At 42.7% G+C, this 23137-nt stretch overlaps 2 protein-coding genes across 2 annotated transcripts in view; both read right to left on the reverse strand.

Annotated features, from left to right (window-relative positions):
* The window catches only part of LOC146712431 (NACHT, LRR and PYD domains-containing protein 12-like), a 28635-nt gene extending 18963 nt beyond the window's left edge, over nt 1-9672 (reverse strand). The window contains exons 1-4 of the mRNA XM_085442608.1: nt 9543-9672; nt 7550-7642; nt 7373-7465; nt 6508-6609 (exon numbers count right to left, since the gene is read on the reverse strand). Coding sequence (XP_085298734.1) covers nt 6508-6609; nt 7373-7465; nt 7550-7642; nt 9543-9550 — 296 coding nt within the window. The 5' untranslated portion in view covers nt 9551-9672. The remainder of the gene's footprint in view (nt 1-6507; nt 6610-7372; nt 7466-7549; nt 7643-9542) is intronic.
* A 1200-nt stretch (nt 9673-10872) lies between these two features.
* On the reverse strand, nt 10873-19176 carry LOC146712432 (focadhesin-like). The gene is made up of 5 exons (XM_085442713.1): nt 19044-19176; nt 17874-17978; nt 12847-12948; nt 12623-12750; nt 10873-11515 (listed from the first exon to the last, which is right to left on the reverse strand). The coding sequence occupies exons 1-5, from the start codon at nt 19113-19115 to the stop codon at nt 11473-11475; spliced, it is 450 nt and encodes a 149-aa protein (XP_085298839.1). The 5' UTR covers nt 19116-19176; the 3' UTR covers nt 10873-11472.
* Nucleotides 19177-23137: the final 3961 nt, after the last annotated feature.

Consider the following 23137-nt stretch of genomic DNA (forward strand, 5'->3'; position numbering starts at 1 on the left):
TATGTTTTGCTCTCTCCTGCTATGGTTTTGCCTGCCTGGGTGGAGCTTGTAATGGCCTCTCGTTCTTGGTCCACACAGCTATGATGATTACACCACCTGTTGCTGATTCACCTGGGTTTACCGGTAACCATTTAACGCTGCGGCATGGAGCAGTTTGTCGCTGGGACATTGACCCTCCTGTGTTCATGATCTCAGCTCTTTGCTAAGAAATCTCTCTCTAAATTCACCAGTTGGGTTAACTTTGAGTATACTTTGAGTAAATATTTCCCCGGACCTGGTTACAGACGCTTACCTGTGACTCCCGTGTGTGGCTGTGTGAGTGGAGAGCAGGACAAGAGTGACTGAAGAGGAGTGAGAGTGGACTCCCTTCCCTCTTTTCCCTGGAGCCCTGGACCCCCTCCCCAACTCACTGTACATATATAGAGCACTGTGGTTCACCCCTTTGGTAAATAAACTGTCACCTTTTTGTTTGTCAGAACTCAGTCTGTGCTTGAGTTCCTCTGTTAGCCATGACATTTTGTTGGTTCTCTCTCTTCAGGTCCCTGTAAGTGTTTGATCTAAAACATTATATTTATTCTGCTTTGATTGTTTTGTGTGCTGAGGGACATTGTTGCACGATCCACTTTTTCTTATCACTCAAATATCCTGATACTTTCAGAAAGTTGGAGAGCTCTCCTGGCTTGCTTAGTCTTTGCTCTGTACTGCAGTACTTCCACTGGTTTCACTGGACAAGTCTGCATGTGAATCTACAACTGATCTGACATTGTGGCACAAACACAGTAAACAAACACTACGAGCACCTTGTTTCATGTGCAGTGGCTTTCTTCTCATTCTGTTACTGAACACTGTATGAAAAGCCTCTCACTGCCAGCATTCTTCCAGCCCCACGACAACAAGACCAACTCACATCTTCACAACACCAAGAATTTTTCCCCTTTTCTTTGGAGAAACTGAGAAGCCAATAGGATTGTAGCTCAAACTTGCCCACAGTCCTGCTTCATCACTGCTCACTCCTACCTGTGTTGGTGCTCAGTGGACAGTCATTAGGGTTGCCAACTCCCTGAAAAATAAATAAGGGGCACCTCGTGGCCAGGGCCGGGCAACCTAGTTGTCTTCACCCTTCCCAGTGTGGTAGCTCTTTTTTGTGTGTGTGAAATTATTTTTTAACCATTTGACTTGAACTTGATTTAAGCAGATGCATATTCTTTGTGATATGACCATATGAGAAACAAATGATCATTTGGCCATTTATTTTTAGCTCAAAATGACAACATTAACACAGTAAAACAGGTCTCTTTCTTAAACAGAAGCCTGTCATGCTTAACTTTTGAGAATATAAGTAAATCTTTCTTTAAAAGAACTCTGTCCTGCTTAACTTAAAATTATATAAATTAATAGAAAACAATAGAACGAAAAATATTCTTGTAACAGTGCACATTTAGTGCATTTAGTACAATTGGCTTCAGTTGAGGTATTATTTCAGCTTTTCTAAAGCTAATCAGCTGCTCCTGTTTGTAAACCCACTTGTTCCCATGATTACACATCATAACTCATCATCATTATTCATCTATGTATTACTTTTATGTATTAGTCATCTATTTGTTGTAATCATCTATCCTTGCAGTTGTTTATCACACAAAATAAATTATATTATCACACTTCTGGCCACATAGCGCTGATATTCACCGCACATGCCCATATTAACCTTAACCAGAGGGTTTAAAAAACAAACCAGTGTTTACTAGGGGTGCAACGATACACAAAATTCACGGTTTGGTTTGGTTCGATACTTTGGTGTCACGGTTCGATATTTTTTCGATACAAAAAAAATGTTCATGCCTTTTTAATTTGTCATTTATTAAAATTATAAATATATATTTTAACTCAAAAGTACAGTTTTTAAATTTAACCCTAACCCTTGTGCGTGTTTTTTATTTTGACAGCGAATGCGCACCTGCGGACCACTTATGTGCAGCCCTGGTTATTTAGCTCGTCATATTGCAGCCACAGAAATTCTTTTGTCCATGAAACCATAAAGCTGCACTTTCTTTTTGCCTTATAGTCTGATTTGTCATAACTTCTCCGTTTTGTGGTAAGCTTTTCTTTGGCTGTCACTTCTTCACCCTGACCTGTCTTATTTGGCTCAGCAGAACTAAAATATATATCCTGCTGCTTTTACACACTCACTCACATAAGCTCAGCGATTCTCTGCGCGATCAACCTCTCACATGTTTAAGCTTGCTGCGTGAGATTTCACTTGTCATGTTTGCATAGTAAGCTAACAATTAATAAGACGATGTCAGAGGAATTGGTGCACAAATTATCATCACTCACAGATCAGTGCTGTCGCTCTCTATACACAGTTTGCGCGATTGCAAAGTGAAAGCAAAAAAACAAGCGCAAATTCAAACGCGATTTCAATATGTCACATATTGATAGTGGCTCACCGATGCCAATGACATAATTACCCAGCTACATTTCTGAAAGAATGCAAAAGCATTGACATATATTTTTCCTTCCTACAATAGCCCGACGGGCAGGGAAGAGATAGATTTTGGTAGCCCGTCTGAAAAAAATCGCTAGCCCCAGGACGTCGGGCTAGCGATTTTGCGAGCCCTGTATCTGATTGAGGAATCACTCATCTTTGGAAAAGAGAGTTTATTACAGAGAAATGTCTCTTTCCAAAATAAAAGCTATACTATCCGCTTCTTCTGGGCTATATTCTCAGCAGCATATTAAACATGTCAGGTCCCCATAAGGAGAATCATGTGCTAACGGCTGTCTAAATGACTCGGCTAAAGTTAGTAGCATGCTTGTTGTTTTTGTCTTTGCACTAGGATGATGTCGGCGTAAATGTGCAGTCATATTCGTTGTGTTCCCACTAGTGCTTTCAGGTTGATCTCGTTGAAATGACCTTAACGCCACAACACGGCAAATCTCCGTTAACGAGCTACCGCCGATCGCCCCGTGCATGGGGCTAGACGGCCAACACGTTAACCAGCTAACTGCGCTAACACACTAGTTCACACCAATGTAATTGAGCATTGCGTGGCACATCCAACATACTGTTTTACTTTAGTCCATGACTCGCTTACCTTCAGGGTCATACGTCACATGAAAACCAAAATAATTCCAAACGCCAGATCTGAATGAGGGTGGGGGAGGTCCATCTTGCAAGGAGAGCTTAACTTCTGTCTTGCTAGCTTGCCCTGCGCTCTTCCTTCTGACTATGCTGTCTGTGTTGAGCGCTCAGTGGATCTGCGCTGGACAGTGCAGCCTAGGCGGAGTAGTCGAACGCAGATTCACTGAGCGCTCAACACAGACAGCATCGTCAGAAGGAAAGTTGATAAAATAAATTACAAATGTTGTATTGTTCGAAAGCACTGTATCGAACGGTTCAATATCGATACGAATATTGTTGCACCCCTAGTGTTTACATACCATATCTGCTTCTGCCGTGGCCTGGTGGACAAAAAATTGGTTAAGGGTTCCCCGAGCTTTCACGCCCCTCATGTTCTTCATGTGCCCCCACCATTAGAAGCATGCCTATGGAAAAAGTGCGCCGGCACACAGTGCAGTGCGCTTTATAGGTGTTATGGTGACCTTTTCCAGCCAGGTGTTTCCCTTTTCCCATTCCTCCCTGTACTTTTGCAGCCTTTTTTCTTTCTCTGAGGGGAACAAACATTGCTGCTCTAATGCTGGGCTCACACTGTGCGATTTTTGGCCCATTTTGAGACGATTTTTGAGTCGTGCGACCGATTTGGTGATCGGCCCGATTTTGGCCTTCATCGTGCATCGTGTAGTATACGTGGGGTAACGAGAAGCGATTAACACCTCGAGCAGCTCCCGATCATCAATCGCTCGTGAGCCGCTCACACTGCTCACGCGCAAACACGTAAACGTCGGTGAAAAAGACGGAGCAGCACGGCTGTGCAGCGTGTGATCTGGACACAAGCGATGGAGGCACAACTTGTAGAACTTTGGAAAGCTCATCCGAGCCTTTTCGATGTGGCCTCACAAAATTATCACGACCACAACAACCGTGAAAATAGTTGGATTTACACTGCTGCTCATTCACAGCTGCCTGATCAGTGTTTTTCATTAGCAATTTAGCAAAGTTGATGGTGGTGGTTTGTGTGTCTGTGTGAGTGAAAGACAGAGAGAGAGACAGATTTTCTGTTTATAACCTTCATTTTATGGAGGCACAGTGTGAGCACTCAGGTCGCATCAGAGCATCGGGCGGTATAGTGTGAGACCTGCATCGTGACCTACCAACTTCTAACCCCTGCGAGTCAATCGTGCAGTTTGAGCAGGAGCTGAATAACGTGACTGAAAAAATCACACAGTGTCTGCCCAGCTTTAGGTGTACTGTCGTCCGAGACTTGCACCGCAGTGTCGGCGTTTGTTTCCCTGTTGGCCATGCTTCTTGTTGTGGTCATCTGTTGTCTTCCGGTATTTTCTCCGCAAGCGACCTTTCCTCGACCAATGAGATGAGCGGTAATCTGAATTGTCATACTCGAATTGTCAGCTCATTGGTCACAAAGCAGGAGAGGGGCTGGAATTATGTTTTCAAACAAAGCGTTAATTCCATAAACATTTATAGACCACTTTTGATTCTCACTGTATTACGGGACAAAGTGCGTCCCTTATTAGCTCAATACGGGACGTGTACTTTTGTTTCTAAATACGGGACGATTCCGTTTTTTAAGGGACGGTTGGCAACCCTAACAGTCATAGCCTGCTGCTAGCATGAATGCTAAACGTACTGCTGTGGATGATCAGCAGAAAAACATGTGGTCAGTTTGACTGTTTGCTGTATTTAAAGTGTTTTTCTCAGTTCGTCTGTATTCAAAGTGCATTCGGGGCTTTAGCTGACAGCTCTTTGTGCTAACAAACTAAACTCTCTTAGTTTAAGCCAGCAGACTTTACCAAACACAAAGCCTGCTGCTGCCTCCATGGGTTAGCTTGTGTGACTGGTGTTTGCACCAATGAAATCTAAATCACACTAATGTGTCCTCCAAGGTGTTTGGTGGGAGCACTGAGTGAAACATAAGAGCTCTGGTTAAGCCTCATCAGCTGGATAGGCTGTCCACCCTAGTCCAGGCTTTAACTCAAATCTCTGATTGGCTTTCTAACAATTACCTTGTTAGAACAAGACAGAGACCATGATCATAGCTCCTCCTGATCTATATTCTAAAATCAGTCAAGTTGTTGCCCCTTTCTGTTCTTCTGCTGAGCCAAATATTCGAAATCTTGGAATAATATTTGACTCTTCTTTGGGCCTTGACTCACATGTAAAGTCTCTGTCTCGTTCCTGTTTCTTTCATTTAAGGAATATTTCTAAACTGCGACATATGGTCTCCTTAGCTGAACTGGAAAAAATTGTCCATGCATTTGTGTCATCGCGTTTAGATTATTGTAATTCCCTGTTTACCAGCTTGGATAAATCATCTCTTTCTCGCCTCCAAGCTGTACAAAACGCAGCACCCACTCTACTAACTCGCTCTACCCAGCGAGCTCACATCACTCCTATTTTATGTTCTTTACATTGGCTCCCAATAGATTTTAGAATTCGTTTTAAATGATTGTTTTAACGTACAGAGCACTAAATGGCCCCAGATTATTTATCCAAGCTTCTCACTAAATACACTGCTGCTCGCTGTCTCCGCTCACAGACTCAGAGTTTGTTGGTTGCTCCCAGAACACGTCTGAAGATGAAAGGGGGCGGAGCCTTTCAGTCTGTGGCACCAAGGCTGTGGAACAGTCTACCTCTACAACTACGTTTGGTTGACTCTGTGGGATCCTTTAAAAAACAGTTAAAAACTTTACTGTTTAAACAAGCTTTCTGTTGACCAATGCTGTTTACATTGTTATATTTTTCATTTACATTTAAACTCTATATTGTGTATATTGTGCATTTTGATATTTATCGTACTGTTTATTTTAATCTCTGTGTGCAGCACTTTGTGACTACCTGTCTATGAAAAGCGCTTAATAAATAAACTTTACTTACTTACTTACTAAAATAACAAACAGGGCTGTGAGAGCAACTGAAGTGATAAAAATACTGTTTAAAGATAAAAAACACTTTGATGTTCTCTCGTCACCTAACAAAGTCCAAACCCTGTGAACTATTTTAGCTTTAATAACTGTGGATTCAGGTATCCTGAACCCATCTTTGGACATTTGTAATGAAATATTTTAAAACTCCATCAGAGACTCCTGATGTGGCTGTTTGGAGAAGGAAAAGAGGGACAAAGTGGAGCGTCGAGCTGAGGCTTCATTCACTGCAAACCTACAGTTATGTTTCCTTATTTCTGCTGTTTGCATGTTCACAGCTGAAATAAAGCTGCCTCTTTGACTTCATCCTGTTGTGTTTGGGTCCAATCCTGCCTGCCACACAGCGCTACAGGACAAAGTCTAAGATTTTTATCTTTTTAATGAATCTTTGGTCATATTTATCCAGGAAAACACAAACATGTAAAGGAGTCATCACAGTTCTCTGACCTCGTTGGTCCAGGTTCAGCACTGAAGTCTGGAGGGTAATCTTTGGACTCATCACTCCTCACAGACGGACAGCTGGATCCTGCAGACTGTGACCTCTGACCTCTGCAGACACAAACATGTTTTATTCAATGATCAATTCTCTGATGAAGTGATTGAAGCAGCTGTGATCACACAGACTGCAGATAATGCAGCTGTTTCCTGTCAGTAACAGTCCTCTTAGATTAGAGTTCAGCTTTTTACAGGAAAACAAATGTCCCTGAATGCAACAGTGAGACACAGTCTGCCTGTGTGGCTGTGATAGCTGCCGTTAGGAGCGCTCATGTGTTTGCAGTTAGACGAGGAGATGTTACCATCATGGACACGTTAACAAATCCTGCAGCATCACGTGGCACAAACACTTTGTGTTCCTGTCATCTGCAAGCAACAGGAAGTTCATTAATAAAGGCGGGATGGAGACGCGACTGTGATGGTTCTCCTTCATCCAGCTGTTACACACATCTGGGCTCACACGACGAGCCTTTGTCTAATACAGCAGCTGCTCTCTGAACACTTTTCTGAAGAGGAGCTGCACAAACCTTTGTTTGCTTTCTAGAGCAGCGTATCAAAGTCAAACTACCCACTGCTAGCAGCTGTTTCTATCATAGTTTAGGATCCAGATGTGTGAGGTCTAGATTTACACCTCTGATTAAAATACATAGTTAAAAACAGCCAATTGAGTCCAAATGTGTCTTAAACCAGATAAACTGACAGTTACAGCTGAGCCTGTGTGTCCTTGGAGACACTGCTCTGCTACAGAGATGCATTTTAGAAACCAGGAAACATCAAAATCATTTAAATCAGAGAGTTCTTGTTACTAACAGCTCACCTCTCTGCAGCAGAGACTTTGAAATTAATGAAGTCATCTTTAGACACGTCACTCTGTAAGGACACAGAGCTGGGTGGAGGTCCAGGCGGGTTCCTGTGAATAATGATGGAGCAGTGATGTGAGTGCTGAGCTGTGACATGGAGAAGAGTCATGGACAGTTAGAGATGGTCATCTCACCTCTGAGCTTTGGTCTGGCTCTCATGTTCCCCACACAGAGTGCTTTTAGAGGGAGGGACTCCCTCCTCTCTGTCCTCACACTGATCCATGCTGCTCAATTCACATCAGCTCACACACACTTTCTACCTTCACCTGCAGAGGAAACACAAATCAGCCCAGCGACACACTGACTGACCCACTCAGCATCCACTGATTAATTCAGACACGTTTTAATCCCCAAAAGTTGATTCTGTTCATCTGGATGTTTTCAGTGGGAGAAACGTTTCATGACTCATCCAGGTGACTCCTTCAGTCTCAGCTGACTGCAGGTTTCCAACCTTATAAACAGGACATTTGCACAATGGCTGGGAGGTCATGACCATTGATCAACAACCACTGATCAATGGCCATGAGTCCCATTCACAGAGAGTTGGGGAATGTCTGCAATCACAGCATTACTAACCTAACCCTTACCTGGATGATTGAGCATCAAGACACTTTTTAATATTTTACTAATTTCTGAAGCTTTTTACCAACTTTGATCAAATTGGTCTGCTGTCATTTTATTGTTGACAAAAAGAGATTTTGAGTTTGAGTGTTGACGTTTCCATGTGGGACTGTTGCTGCAACACCAGGATGTTACTACAGAATACACTTTATATTGTGAGCACTTGGATGTTAGTCCAGTGGTCCTAAACTGACACACCTGCACCTGGATTCATTCTGACCAGATTTTAACCCAACAGTGTTTCATACTTAATACATCAGACACAAACTCTGCAGCTGTCATCGTGTGCAGTGTGTGTGCAGTGTGTGTGCAGTGTGTGTGCAGTGTGTGTGCAGTGTGTGTGCAGCGGGACACCGTGTCCTATGAGTGTTATACTACAATAAACAGAGCCTGACCGCGGGCATAAAGAGGGCAAAAACCCACTTATGCTCTAAAGATGAAGTTCTGTTTCTCTTCAAATGAGCCTCAGAGCATGTGGAGGGTCATTGAACGCATCACAGATGACCTCAAGAACAACAGGCTGAAGAACATAAAAACAAACGCAGAGTTTCTGTCTGACGGTTTGAACATGAAACAGGAATTATTGAGCAAAAACGGCCAGTTTATTAATTTATGATCAATCATCAACGCATTCACCTACAATACACGAATGAACATCACCAGTTAAACTGAAAATAACCTGCATACAAATACGACAGCAGACTATAGCGAACGAGCAGAGAAATGCATTTTATAGATGAAGTGTTGGCAGCGACTCTTAGGACAGCCTGTCTCACTGTCAGCAGTTAAACAACATCCACACACTGGAAGCCCGTTTGCGTCACTAAAAAAAAGAAGGATCCAGAACTCGAAATTTCGACTTATTTTCTCGTAATTTCGATTTATTAACTTGGAATTTTGAAAAAACTAACTCAAAATTAAGAGTTAGTGCTGTCAATCAGTCATTTACGTGAATGACGTAATTTCCTTGTTACCCGGAAGCTGAAGCCCTCAGCTACAAATGCTACAGCTAAGACACCAGAATTACAGCCAGTCATAAACGCACAAGTCGCTGATTATTGTCTGTGTGGCTTCACAAATGATGAAATCCTTCTGTTATTAGCTGAATCACATGGCGTTAATATCAGCTAACGTACTCTCGAAAGCGCCGGTTTGTTGCGATGCGGGTTTGAGTGCGCATTGTAGCTGGATTACTGATTGGCAGAACTAACTCGACATTTCGAGCTACTTTCCTCAAAATCTTCGAGTTATAAGTCGAGATTTCGAGAATGGATCCTTTTTTGTGTCGGAAACGGGCTTCCGTAACAGACTGATGGAGGCAGGAGAAGCTGCCTACAGACATCAGTCAGTGGATCCACAGTAACATCGAGTTCAGCTGCTGATCATCAACTGTTTCTGTCTCGTTCCCAGACTCTGATCTCACATAAAACGAAGCAGATTTATGCTGAAACTAAGCTGCACACAGCTGATGTCAGCCAGGAAAACAGTACAGACTGCTAACGTTACCTTAACATGGAGACGATCAACTGCGCCACAACATTCACGAAAGCGAAAGTAAAAGCGACGGAAGGAAACGCCCAGAGAGGCGTTTGAGGGACGGTCAGAGTCAGGAACCTCAGAAACGCATCAGGCTGGAGTTTAATTCTGCTTTCATCTTTAGAAACATCTGGAAATAGTTATAAAAACGCTGCGTAATAAAGAAAAATAGTGTAGATTAGTTTGAGTTGTGTTTAGCTGAGCTGTGTCTTTAATCTGAAGTTCATTTTGTGGAGGAGCAGCAAGACTTTCAGTGTTACTCTCAGAGAAAGCCTCCCAATGTCTGTTGTCTTAATAGTGGAATTATCTGGAAAATGAACCAGTTCTTATGAGCTGCTTTTCTGTATGAGCAGTCAAAGCATTTTATACAGCGTGCTTCATTCACACAAGCATTTCTTTTTCTAACAATGACACTATGATGGATGCATCGGAGAGCAAGTCGGGGTTCCACATCTTGCCCAAGGATACCGTGGCGTGCAGACTGGAGCAGCCAGGGATCAAACCTCCAACCTTCCAGTTAGTAATTCTACCTGCTGAGCTACAGTCTGTACTTCCTGAACATCACACCCTCCTTTTGTTTCTTTATTTCCAGTAGCAACCAGGACCATAATGAACCCTGACTCCCACAGACACTCAGGAGCCACCTGCCCAGTAAGTCACCCGCTAACTGCAACTATCAGAGCCCTGACCTTCTGCAGAGACGAGTCACACTGAACACAGCAAGTGTCCCTGCTCTCAGATACAAAACCTGCCTTTAAAAGTTCAGAGTAATGAAATCAGCAGTTCTGGTTCTAGAATCTGTAGTCTCACACACTTTTGTTGTTTTGGTTCACATCGGTTGATATTCTGCTGCAAACAACTAATGAGAACATTTTATAAACCTTTGAGTGTCCATCAGGATCCTGTAGAAACAGTTTCCATCTCAAATACTAAACATCATTATTTACATTCTGTTTATTTATTTTTTAAAGTCCCTCTAGCACAGATTTCTTTAGCCGAATGTCTTTCTGTGTCTTCCATACAAACATTAAACATGCAAACACTCAACACAGCAACACTGAAAGCATTTGAGTGCAACTTTCATTCAAATCAAACTTTATACACAATTACAATAATGGAAAAAAGACAATCTAAATAGTAATACACAACAACCACTGCAGAAATAAATAAAAGAAAACCAAACACAATCCAGACATAAATACACAAATATATTTAAATCTATATATTTATACATTTTAATATGATGTAAAAGAAAACAAATACAAAACCTATCAAACTACCAATATAAAAAAAACAAGACCAGAATCAGAGAGACTTTATTTATCCCCAAGGGCCAATTAACATACAACAGAGCAGCATGACGTTGAAGATCAGCACAATAAAAGTGAGATAATAAATACACAGAATATACAGTTTTAAAATTACACAGTTTTAAAATTAAAGTGACTGAAGGTGAATAAATAACTGTAAGTGACTAAAAGTGAGTAAAGTGTTGGTAGTATAAGAGTGTAGTTTATGTTTCTGTGGGAAATGTTCTTATCAGCTGGAGTTAAAAAGCAGAGCTGCTTTGGGGACAAAGGTGGCGCTCCTCCTCCTCTCAGTCCTGCAGGAAATGCAGCGGAGGCGTCGCCCAGAGGGGAGCCATTGAAATGCAGGGTGAAGAATGTGAGAGGGGTCACTGATGATTTTGGCTGCCTGTCTAAGGGCCTGTTGATGAAAACCTGCCAGAGTTCTGACAGGCAGGCCAATGATTTTAGAGCACACTGATGCTGCAGTCTGTTCCTGTATGAAGGCTGAGAGAGTGGGACCAGCAGGTGATGGAGAAGGTCATGATGCTTTCAGGAAGACGTAGTAAAAAGTCATCATGATGGGTGTGCTGACTCCAAAGGAGTTGAGTTTCCTAAGGAGGTTTAGCCACCATGTCCCCTGCATGCTGGTAAGGCCTGGTTGACACACACATCAGCGTGAACAAAGTGGGAAATGTGTTTCTTCTAATTTTGTTACCATTTTTATTTAAGAAAAAAGCATTAAAAGTGCCAGGACACGTGTAAGTAAGTAAATGCCAAACACAGCTTCTTATCATTGCAAACTCTTATGGCTGCAAATGTTTTACAATAAAAGCAAACGTAAGCATTTGTGAAAACAACAAAACAGCTCAATGATTTGCTAAATTTGTACTGTAGCATATATCCAGAGGGTTTCCCAGGTTTTCACTAATGCTGCTAAAAAAGCTGCATGTACATGTTAGCAGGCGTAACAGGCCCCGGGACGATGGACAGTGTGCACCAGCTGGTTAGAACAAAGGAAATAATCAAATAAAATCATCGTTTTATTTCATCAACACACATAAAGGCCAGTTCACAAAAACTGACAAGCATTAGCTAACAGCTAACATGTAAAGGACGTGTGCAGGAGCCTGGATGCAGTTTGTGGAGTTTATATGATCAACATAGTTTTTGGGTTAAAAGTTAAAACTATAAAGTTATGGCTCACTTGCTTAGAGTTGTATTATATGGGAAGCAGTGCTTACAGACTGACATAGTTTGATTTCTTTTGCTTCAAATGTATGCTTTTATTTTGATAGTCTGGCAGAGACAGGAAGTTAGCTGCCTCTCAGTCTCTCTGTTTGAACTGAACTTTGTAAGACTTTGATCCTTCTGGATTCAGGCACGTGTAGCTGCTCTGGACATTTGTACGGAAATATTTAAAACTGGACTCCTGCTGATTTTTGGAGAAACAGGGACTCAGTGGAGCGTCGAGCTGAGGCTTCATTCACTGCAAAGCTACAAAGTGCATTCATTTATCTTAACAAGCAAAGTTGATGTGACTGAAAAAACAAATATTTCTATGTTTCTGAACTTTCATCAGCTTGCTGAGCAGAAACATCTATGAAGAGTCCAGTCAGTGATTATTACTCATTAGAAGGGAAGATGAAGAATCCTGGTGTTGGAAGCTCACACTGTCTGCACTGTGCATGCAAAGTCCACTGAATGAATGAACCAGTGAATGTAGGAAGTGCCCACTGTTTCTGTAAGTATGGGAGGACCCACCTCTCTCTGCAGATGTCCCTGACACAGGCGGCCCTGGCCAGGATCTGCTCCCACTGGGCGTCCCTCCCCAGCACCACCCTGCTGTCCTGCTGGCTCATTAGACGCTGCAGCTCTGGGTAGACCCGGTCCTTACAGACATGACCAAAGCAGCACACAATCAAAGACAAACAGAAGCTTTGAACACATGAATATGACATTTATAGTAATGCGTTATTATTACAAACCTGTTTTTTCCACAGAGCGGTCATGAGGCGCAGTCCCACTGCTCTCAGCTTGGGGGAGCCGGCCAGCATGTGCAGACTGTGCAGCACGATCGGGAAGCACAGCTGGAATATTACAGCACATATGATCAGAGCCAAGTTTACAAGAGAAACACACGGTTACAGCTGAAGAAGGCAGATGTTAGACGATGACTGCTGGTTTGGAGAGTCCAGCTCACTGACAGAGTGCTTTATACTACAGAGCACTGCATCTATCCCACACAGAGGCTGCTGTGGTGGAGTCCAATCCCAGCTCCTACAAACTGGGTACAAGAAACACTGTCTGTGTTCACACAGAGAAAACTGTGTGGCAGACGTGGGAATTTCTCTTTGTTCCTTTGTCAAAGTGCTAAACATCGAGAGGGGAACATTTCAGTTATGTGCACAAACTGATTTACCAACATTTGCCACACACAGTGTCCTGCTAATGGTGCTAATATTTAGCACAGTTTGTTTAATGCAGTGTTTGATTTGTTGCTCTTGATATTGTGCCATTCATTTGTGCACAGAGATGGCATCACAGAGATTTGATGGACATCAGTCTGATCTCTGCTTTTACACTGATAAACCTCAAACACATCTTTGTTTATTAGGTTCATTTCAGGACCACAGACAGCGCAGGACGATCAGCTGTGCTTTATGGATCTACATAAACTCAGCTGCATTTGATGTGACAGCCATGAGCTGTAGATCACAGATACACACACCCCATCAGCACAGATGTGTTAGTGGTGCTGTTAACACCAGCTGGAGACATTTACAGTTTGTTTTATCCCTCAGGTGTTGTCTAAATATAAGAATGTATGTGTAGGTAAAATACAGTGGGTTGCAAAAGTATTCGGCCCCCTTGAACTTGCACACATTTTGTCACATTACAGCCACAAACATGAATCAGTTTCATTGGAATTCCACGTGAAAGACCAACACAAAGTGGTGCACACGTGAGAAGTGGAACGAAAATCAGACATGATTCCAAACATTTTTTGCAAATCAATAACTGCAAAGTGGGGTGTGCGTAATTATTCACCCCCCTGAGTCGATACTTTGTAGAACCACCTTTTGCTGCAGTTCCAGCTGCCAGTCTTTTAGGGTCTGTCTCTACCAGCTTTGCACATCTACAGACTGAAATCTTTGCCCATTCTTCTTTGAAACAGCTGCAGCTCAGTCAGATTAGATGGGCAGCGTTTGTGAACAGCAGTTTTCAGATCTTGCCACAGATTCTCGATTGGATTTAGATCTGGACTTTGACTGGGCCATTCTAACACATGGACATGTTTTGTTTTGAACCATCCCATTGTTGCCCTGGCTTTATGTTCAGGGTCGTTGTCCTGCTGGAAGGTGAACCTCCGCCCCAGTCTCAAGTCTTTTGCAGACTCCAAGAGGTTTTCTTCCAAGATCGCCCTGTATTTGGCTCCATCCATCTTCCCATCAACTCTGACCAGCTTCCCTGTCCCTGCTGAAGAGAAGCACCCCCAGAGCATGATGCTGCCACCACCATATTTGACAGTGGGGCTGGTGTGTTCAGAGTGATGTGCAGTGTTAGTTTTCCACACAGAGCATTTTGCATTTTGGTCTCATCTGACCAGAGCAGCTTCTTCCACATGTTTGCTGTGTCCCCCACATGGCTTGTGGCAACATGCAAACGGGACTTCTTATGGTTTTCTGTTAACAATGGCTTTCTTCTCTCCACTCTTCCATGAAGGCCAACTTTGTGCAGTTGTGATGGCATGCCACACATGGTAAGCGCCACACCTCACCACCCGTTGATTCACTTTAGTTTAATTTACAGTCACTACTTTAAAATATTCTTATTGTTCAATATTGTTTCTTTATTAAATGTATTTATTTTTCCATCACACCTTCCAATGTTTATATGGCGTGCACACATATTAACCTTGCAAGGTCAAAGTTCCGTTTTATGTTATATTAATACATCTTTTCTTTGTTTGAGTTACCTGGGGGTTGGCTTCTCCTCCTGTCTGGCAAAAGGTGTAGCAAAGGGCTGAGAGACCTGAAGTACCACTGACAGCCTAATTGGATTGCACCACATGCTTCATTGCCTGGGGGGTGTTTCATGTGTGTTTAAATGTTTTGTATTAGTTGGTTATATGGCAGCCATCTTGTTTTCCCCCGTGTGTGTCATTTGGTTTAGCTAAACCAGTATTTAAGTTCCCCTGTGTGTAGTGATGGCCAAATGAAGCTTTCTGAAGCTTGTATTGAAAAACGGTTCATTACTCGAAGCTTTTAAACACAGTCCTCTCTGATGACATCTGGTGGCCAAAAATACAAAGAGCAGCTTGAATCCACAAAATAAAACCAACTGCTTCATAATGACTGCTCTCTCTACAGAGTGGAGTTCTGTCTGATATTGGGCCACTGTTGCTTTGAACGTGTATTTTTTTGGTGGTTAAAAAAAATGTGTTTTATTTGTTTAATAAATAGTTTTGACCAGTAAACTCTCCTTGTTTAAACATGCACCATGGTGTGGTCTTTCTTTGCTTGTGACTTCTTGATGTTAGTAAATACAATAATTGAAAAATACCACGTTACATATAATATATACATATAATAATGTACAACACATTATGGAGTAGGCTTCTGCGCTGAGGTCCTGCCTCCATGCACTTATGCAATTAATCGCTAGACAGGTGTATTTATAAATAATATTATATCGTTAGCTTCATAGCATAATTGCCTAAGTCATTTGACTAAGTCAATGACTTAGGCACTTATGCTATGAAGCTAACGATATCAGGGAAATTTTCCCAGACATATTTTTGACCTGGGGGTAGAATTGATTGTGAAATGGAAAAAAAAAAAGCTTATGAACTTGCAAATTACAAACATGATGCATTTAAGGTAACCCTTTTTCATTTTTATTTAAAAAGAGAATTTGTTCTAATGTGCGATGGTCGAACCTGTTCCTTTTCGTGGAGATAATTTCTCCTGCCTTAAGGAAAATCCCTTCACATGGCACAGAGGAGGCTGGAGCGCAGAGAAACTGGTAGAGATGCAGTTTTACAGTCTACCTGGGCCCCACAAACTATCAGCTAAAGAGAATAAATAAATTCAATTGCTGCACATTTGGCAGACTAACATTTTCAGATTAATTAAACAATAAAATATATATTTTTACAACATTACATGTAAAGAGTCAAGTGGAAGTTTTTCTAAAGTTATTTAATGATATTTATATTATGGAAGCAGATTTTTGACATTTTACCTTTTTCCCGTTTTCAGATATAATAAACACGCACAAAACAAAAGCAAACAGCCAGAACACAAAGCTGGAAAACCCACCCGATTGACCAAAATCCACTCAAAATTCTCCCACACAACAGAACCTCCTCTATTCCTCGCTGGCTCCAAATCTCTCAGTAGAATGATCAGTGGTTCGCTATCTGTCACCATCAAAACACTCCACAAATCCCGCGAATGATTCGCTTCCTTATAAACCATTGAATCAGATACCGAAGCAGTTAGGTTCTAAATGACGCTTCGGACGTCCCCGATCACGTGACTCTGGCCAAACGAATCAAGCTTCGACACAGTGCTTCTGAAGCAGTGTGTTGATCTTTCTGACACACGCACCGGAGCTTCAGCTTCAAGCGGGCCATCACTACCTGTGTGTCATTTCAGCAGGTCAGTTTGTCATATGGTTGTTTGAGGTTTTGTTAATTATTATCTTGAGTTTAGTCTATTGAGTTGACCTCTTTTATTGGTCTGCCTGTTTAAGTTTTGGCTTTGTTAAATATATTTTCATATTTTTGGGTCAATAAAACCCCTTTTTTGAATTAAAACCACCTGTGTCCTTTATGCTTTACTGCTTGGTCCCTGACAGCAGTGCACGACTAATAGTTGTCCTATGGACAGATTCCCCCACCTGAGCTGTGGATCTCTGCAGCTCGTCCAGAGTCACCATGGGCCTCTTGGCTGCATTTCTGATCAGCGCTCTCCTTGTTCGGCCTGAGTTTAGGTGGACGGCCTTGTCTTGGTAGGTTTACAGTTGTGCCATACTCCTTCCATTTCTGAATGATCACTTGAACAGTGCTCCGTGGGATGTTCAAGGCTTGGGAAACCTTTTTGTAGCCTAAGCCTGCTTTAAATTTCTCAGTAACTTTATCCCTGACCTGTCTGCTGTGTTCTTTGGACTTCATGGTGTTGTTGCTCCCAATATTCTCTTAGACAACCTCTGAGGCCGTCACAGAGCAGCTGTATTTGTACTGACATTAGATTGCACACAGGTGCACTCTGTTTAATCATTAGCACTCATCAGGCAACGTCTATGGGCAACTGACTGCACTCAGCCCAAAGGGGGGTGAATAATTACGCACACCCCACTTTGCAGTTATTTATTTGTAACAAATGTTTGGAATCATGTCTGATTTTCGTTCCACTTCTCACGTGTGCACCACTTTGTGTTGGTCTTTCACCTGGAATTCCAATAAAATTGATTCATGTTTGTGGCTGAAATGTGACAAAATGTGGGAAAGTTCAAGGTGGCCGAATACTTTTGCAAACCACTGTATTGTACTTCCAGTCCCAGATTGGAGCCTTTGGATCATGTAACCTCTGTTTATATGATTTCATTACAAAGCTGGGGCTGTTCTATTAGCAAATTACTGGCAACCAAAAATCTCATGTTGCTCTGAACTGAGCAGCTCCTGGCAGACTGAAATGACGGCTTTGCAACTTAAATCACCCAAAAATCTAAACTAACATCTATCGCTGCTATTGGTGGATTGTGCTCACAGGCTGGTATTTGGGACACGCGGGTCCCTGGTTTTTAAACTCTAGGAGCCTCCTGGATGAAGAGAAGCTCCTCAGACTACATGACCTGGATGACCCCACAGATAAAAGCTCACATGTGTGTATGATGGACTAAAACACACTGTGAGCGCTCAGATGAAGTAGAAAGGTGCTGCTGATGTTCCAGCCCCGTCTCCAGACGCTCACAGTCAGTACAGGTTCTTCTTAGTCGTGCTGCGTACCTTATGAGTGCCGAGGTTTGGCAGGCTTGTGAGAACAGCGTGAGCCAGGACGGGATTCTTTTCTTTGGTCAGTTTGAACAAAAGAAGCAGCACGAGGGGCGGGACCTGCAGAGGGAAACACCCACATCAGCAAACACACCAACCAAACATCAAATGCACTTTGTCAGACCGTACAGAGGCTGCATCACTGACCTGTACGTGCACACAAACCGACAGCTTCACAGGATGTTCAGCATAAACAGATAGAGCAGGGTTGAGTCTGCCCTTGTGATACTAAATGTGTGGTGCCCATCTTGTACTCTGCAGTCAGTTAAAGCTTCATAGATCACACATGAAGTCCTGACACTTTAGTATGAGACAGGTTACAAATAAGGAAACAGTGAGACAGCATCACGGTCCTTAGATACATCACGCTGCTGTGCAGTGTCACAGCTTAATTACCACCACACACCTAATGGCACTCCGAGCCTTAAATGTTGCAGAGCGACCGCTTCACCTGCACGGCCCGAGAGCGAGAGGGAGGGGCAAAGAAAATAAAGCTGAGCGATGACACGTTTAATGCTGTCGAGCCAAAAACATCACTTTGAATCAACATCACTGCAGTAAATCATCATTAAGGTTTCATAGTGGTTAGCTTCTGGCTTTTCCTGTAACAAAGACCTGCTGCTGCACGTTTAACATGACAAGTACGAGCGAGCAGAGATCTCCAGAGGACTCAAATATGCCAACAACCTTCAACCAGTGCATCCAAACACCAGTGTGTGCAGCACTCTGGGAGCAATTAGAGCAGAAGGTGAATCCTCTGGGGCCCGGTGCACGCTTGAGTAATGAGGGGTAAACTCACACTTCATCTGCAGCTAGTGACTCCAACACAAGTCCAGAGAGAGGTCTGTCCCCTTAGAGCACTCCCTAACCTCTCCCTTTATACGGCAGCAGATCAGCAGCAATCACACAGCAGTGACAGCTTTTATCTTCCTGCTGATCTGAACCATTTCAAAGTCATGTGTTGGTGCCAAAACACCAGGTTATCAACATGTGTTTCCTGCTCTTAGAAAGACAAACACAAGCTAGCTGCCTCACATACAACATATCTACATGTCAGAGGGAACAACATGCATTACTTTATATTCAGTCCACAGATTTAAGAGAACAGTTGTGTGGGTTATCTACCTGGCAGGGGTCGGCAGCAGCGACAGCCTGGCTTGCTTTCAAAGCCAGCTGGCAGATGTTTTCCTGACCCATGATGATGAGATAAGTCACAATCAGGACAAGAGAGGAGGACAGGCGCTGGCTGGACGACAGGGCGGAGCTGACCGCCAACAGCCAATCGGTCGCTGCTGCTGGATTGTTGGCCACTTTGCGCAGTACCGACAAATAGGGATGGGTATTGATACGATTTTCACGATTCCGGTTCCATTTTCGATTCTTTATCGATTCTGTTTAAAAAAGGAGAACACTAAGGTCGATTAGCTTAGAACTTTGTTTTATATCTTCTCTTTGAACAAGGTAGAAATTTAGGAGTAACATGGCCTTACAAACCCAACAGTGAGACCTTAAGAGATCCAGCCTACAGCTCTTCAATGGGTGTCACAGGGTCCCCAGGAAAGAAAAATGTAAATGTAAAATAATAAAATAAATATTCTTCTGTAGCAATAACAAAGTATAACATAAATTATTCTGTAGCAATTACACAAGAATATCCAGTAATGTCCCTACAATTAAACCCATTCACTTACCGAAAATGTGTGCAAGCCTTTGACCACAAACTGAGTCACTGCTCGGTGACGTTCGTCTGTCCTGCCTGAAAGGAGACGCTACCGGCAGACTGCAGCGAGAACTGCCAGCATCTGAGCCAGACTCTGTCTCTCTCATCATGGTCACTAAATGCACAGTGATGGCAGGTTTGTAATAAGGCAGATCGCGCTAACATAATGTGCACTGTTAGTTGATTATTTACCTGCCGCATTAACGGGAGAGGACGTGCAAACGTTACCGCTGCTGCTGGGTTGAGATTCACGAGTCCGGAGCGGAATTAAAAACACGACATTCATTTAAAGTTATCGTGTGTTATAATATATATAATATATAACATATATAATATATAATATATATAATATAAAGTTCTTCCTCTCAAACAAATATTCCCAAATGTTTGTCCCAAACAACAAGATTACCCTTCAGCCATCCACCCACTAACTAAACAACACTTTGGTTTTCTTATATATTTTAATAAGAATTTATGCTTCTTGATGTTATGCAAATGGAATATTTTGCACAAATAGAAATTCTCTTTGAGTTGGACTGAATGAATTTCACTTAATCTGATAATAATATTGATAATAATAACAATTATTTATTACATATACTAAACAATGAGGGGATGAGCAGCATCAGTAAACACATATTGCTTTTGAATACTATTAATATACTAACACAGTAACCCAAGCCCCTCCCCAAACACACCCAGTCCCACCCACCTGCTGTTACCATAACGATAAGCCAGGCTGTACTGTCCACCTGCTACCAGCAGCCTGTTTACTGGCTCCCAAAAACAGGAACAGGTAAGTCAGCACCTGTTCATCTTATCAACAGCTTATTTACTACAATATGTAGAACAGAGTTACTGACCAGTCAGAGCAGCGTGACAGTGCACACACACACACACACACACACACACACACACACACACACACACACACACACACACACACACACACATCACTGCACTTTAAATCTGAACACTTTCAAACGTGTCACCAACATGAAGAAGACGTTCCAACAACATAAAGAAAGCCTTCATTATATTTTAGGTGATGCTGAAAATAAGCTCAGTCCTGTTTCATGGCTGTGAATGGTTTGAAAGTCTGAAACCAAACAGTGCCAGCGGTTTCTACAGGATGTTGCCTATACAGCAAACAATACAGGCTGTGCTGTAATGCTAGGTCTGCACTAGCAATACAAGCCAGAACAATGCATGAGCACGATGCTTTAGAAATGACACCACGGAGGCTTTGCTGTGCAACACTCAGACTGCACGAGCCCGACGGGCCTGACGGGCCGCGGCTTTTTGGGAGAGCACTCAGCGGCACAGTGGCAGCCTGTGATTGCTGTGGTGGAGCCCTGAGGTCATCACAGTCGGGGCTTTGATGGGCAGAGCTTTGACTTTTCTGTGTAAGTACATGAGATTTATGGCAGTTACTTTTCATTTTGATATGTTCTCGTTTATTCTTGTGTTAGTTTATAGAAATGCTTTAGTCACTCTGGGGTCACCACAGCAGGAAGCTCCATTTGTTTCATATGGCAGCTTTTATTTTTTAAAGCTTCTTATTTGCCTTTAAAAAGTGACTTTGTCACTTCCTGAGCCAACGTGTTACCATGACACTAAGGAGGAACACTGGGAATACTGGGAATACAGTTTTAGACCTGAGGCATCATCTGCAAAGGATTTTCATCAAGGTATTAAAAACAATCTTTATATTTAAAATGAATGTGTCCAATAAATGTGGTGAGAGCATTAAAATATTTCTGAGAAATGAAAGCAATACTTTTGTTAAAGCTTCAAATCTGTACTTGAATCATGATTTAAACTGTGGTTGTGAACAGGGAATAAAATGATGTAATGAGGTGATGTTGCTCCTCCTCACCTCAGAGACATGTGATCAGTCTGGATGAAACTTTATATAAACTTACATGACGTGTACATTGTTGTTTCCAAATGCACTTTGCTCAACTATTTTAGTACTGTGGCAGTGTGTTGTCATGTATATCTATTAATAAGTGTTCAAACAGAGATGCTAACAGTGCCTGATTACGTCATCTTATATAACAAATATGTAGCTTTCAAAGAGAACACATGGTGATAGATGATGAAGTCTCCCAGCAGCCCTCCTACTGCAGTGTTACTGGGATACGGCTCAGAGACACCTGATCCAGTTCTAACAATAAGCTTTAGAGAAAAAACACAAAAACTAAATGGGGAGTCTCATGAATCCAAGCTGGGAGCTGGTCCACAGGAGACGGGCCACTGAGAGACAGCTGAAGGCACTGCCTCCTATTCTACCTAGCAACAACAAATAAGGCTGCAGTCTGAGGAGGGAGTGCTCTATCAGTATAACTTTGTACTACAAGCTTTTTAAGAGACAACAGAGGCTGATTATTCGAGACCTCGTCTGTCAGAAGGAGGACTTTAAATCTTGGATTTAACAGGGAGTCAGTGAAGAGGAGCTAATATGTGACAGATATGCTCTCTTTCTACTTCCTGTTGGTACTCGTGCTGCAGCGTTTCAGCTTAACTGGAGGCTTTGAGGCTTTTCATGGCACTTGTCTGATAACACTGACTCACAATCGTGCAGCTAGAATCACTCTCAGCTTAGTTCACAGACCTACGTGGTTGTTTGTGCACACTGAATGATATATTCTGCTCAAAGATGGCTCCTCACAGCTTCACTGGAGGCCACGATGATGCTGTTTCTAAGAGTTTTAGGGCCGAGCACAACAGCCTGTCTGGATTTAGAAGCAGGAAATTAGAGGTCACCAGGTCTTTTAGGTCTCTGTGATCAACAAATCACAACAACAGTCACGTGAAGGCACAGACCACGAAGTACAGAGAAAATCCCACCAACCGCTCAACCCCAATGAGCAAGGCCTCGGCCACAGCAGGAAGGAAAATCTCCCTTTTAGCCGAAACAGACTGGAGGACGGGCAGACGTCTGACCGACTGGTGGAGAGGGAGGGACTCACATGGTGGATACTCATCTCTCACAGACGGTGAGAGGACAAAGACAAAAGTGTCACCTCATATCAGGCGGCACCTCCAGGGCTGAAAACTGAAACCTGTGCAGAAGTGCCAAAAACTGCAATTCCCCTAACGGCCCCTGGAGCCTGCATCCAAAAGTGAGACAACCCCAACAGCCCCCTATATGAGCACTGTCACAGTTTACAGCTGTAGCTTTTTACCAGGCCTCACCTCTGCCCATCCAAGTGACCCACCTGTGTCACACACACTGTGAAGCTGAGCAGTGTGTCACTATGAAAGCTCTGCTTCTTCCATGGTTTATATACACATGCTGTGTGGATCTGTGTCTGAAGGAGCACAATACATTGGGACGCACACTCATTGTGTCCCAAGTGTCACTTTCAAACTATAAAATACAAAAATAAAATCAGCAGCGTTGCTCTGTTGGTCTCTAAGAGGACATCAGGCTAACATCTACTGTTATTAAATTAGTGCGACACACCATGATGAGCTGCAGTCACACTGATAC

The sequence above is a fragment of the Copadichromis virginalis genome, linkage group LG3, assembly GCF_057382275.1.
Source record: "Copadichromis virginalis isolate Kocher_CV1m ecotype Utaka linkage group LG3, C_Virginalis_male_GT1.1, whole genome shotgun sequence".
NCBI lineage: Eukaryota > Metazoa > Chordata > Actinopteri > Cichliformes > Cichlidae > Copadichromis > Copadichromis virginalis.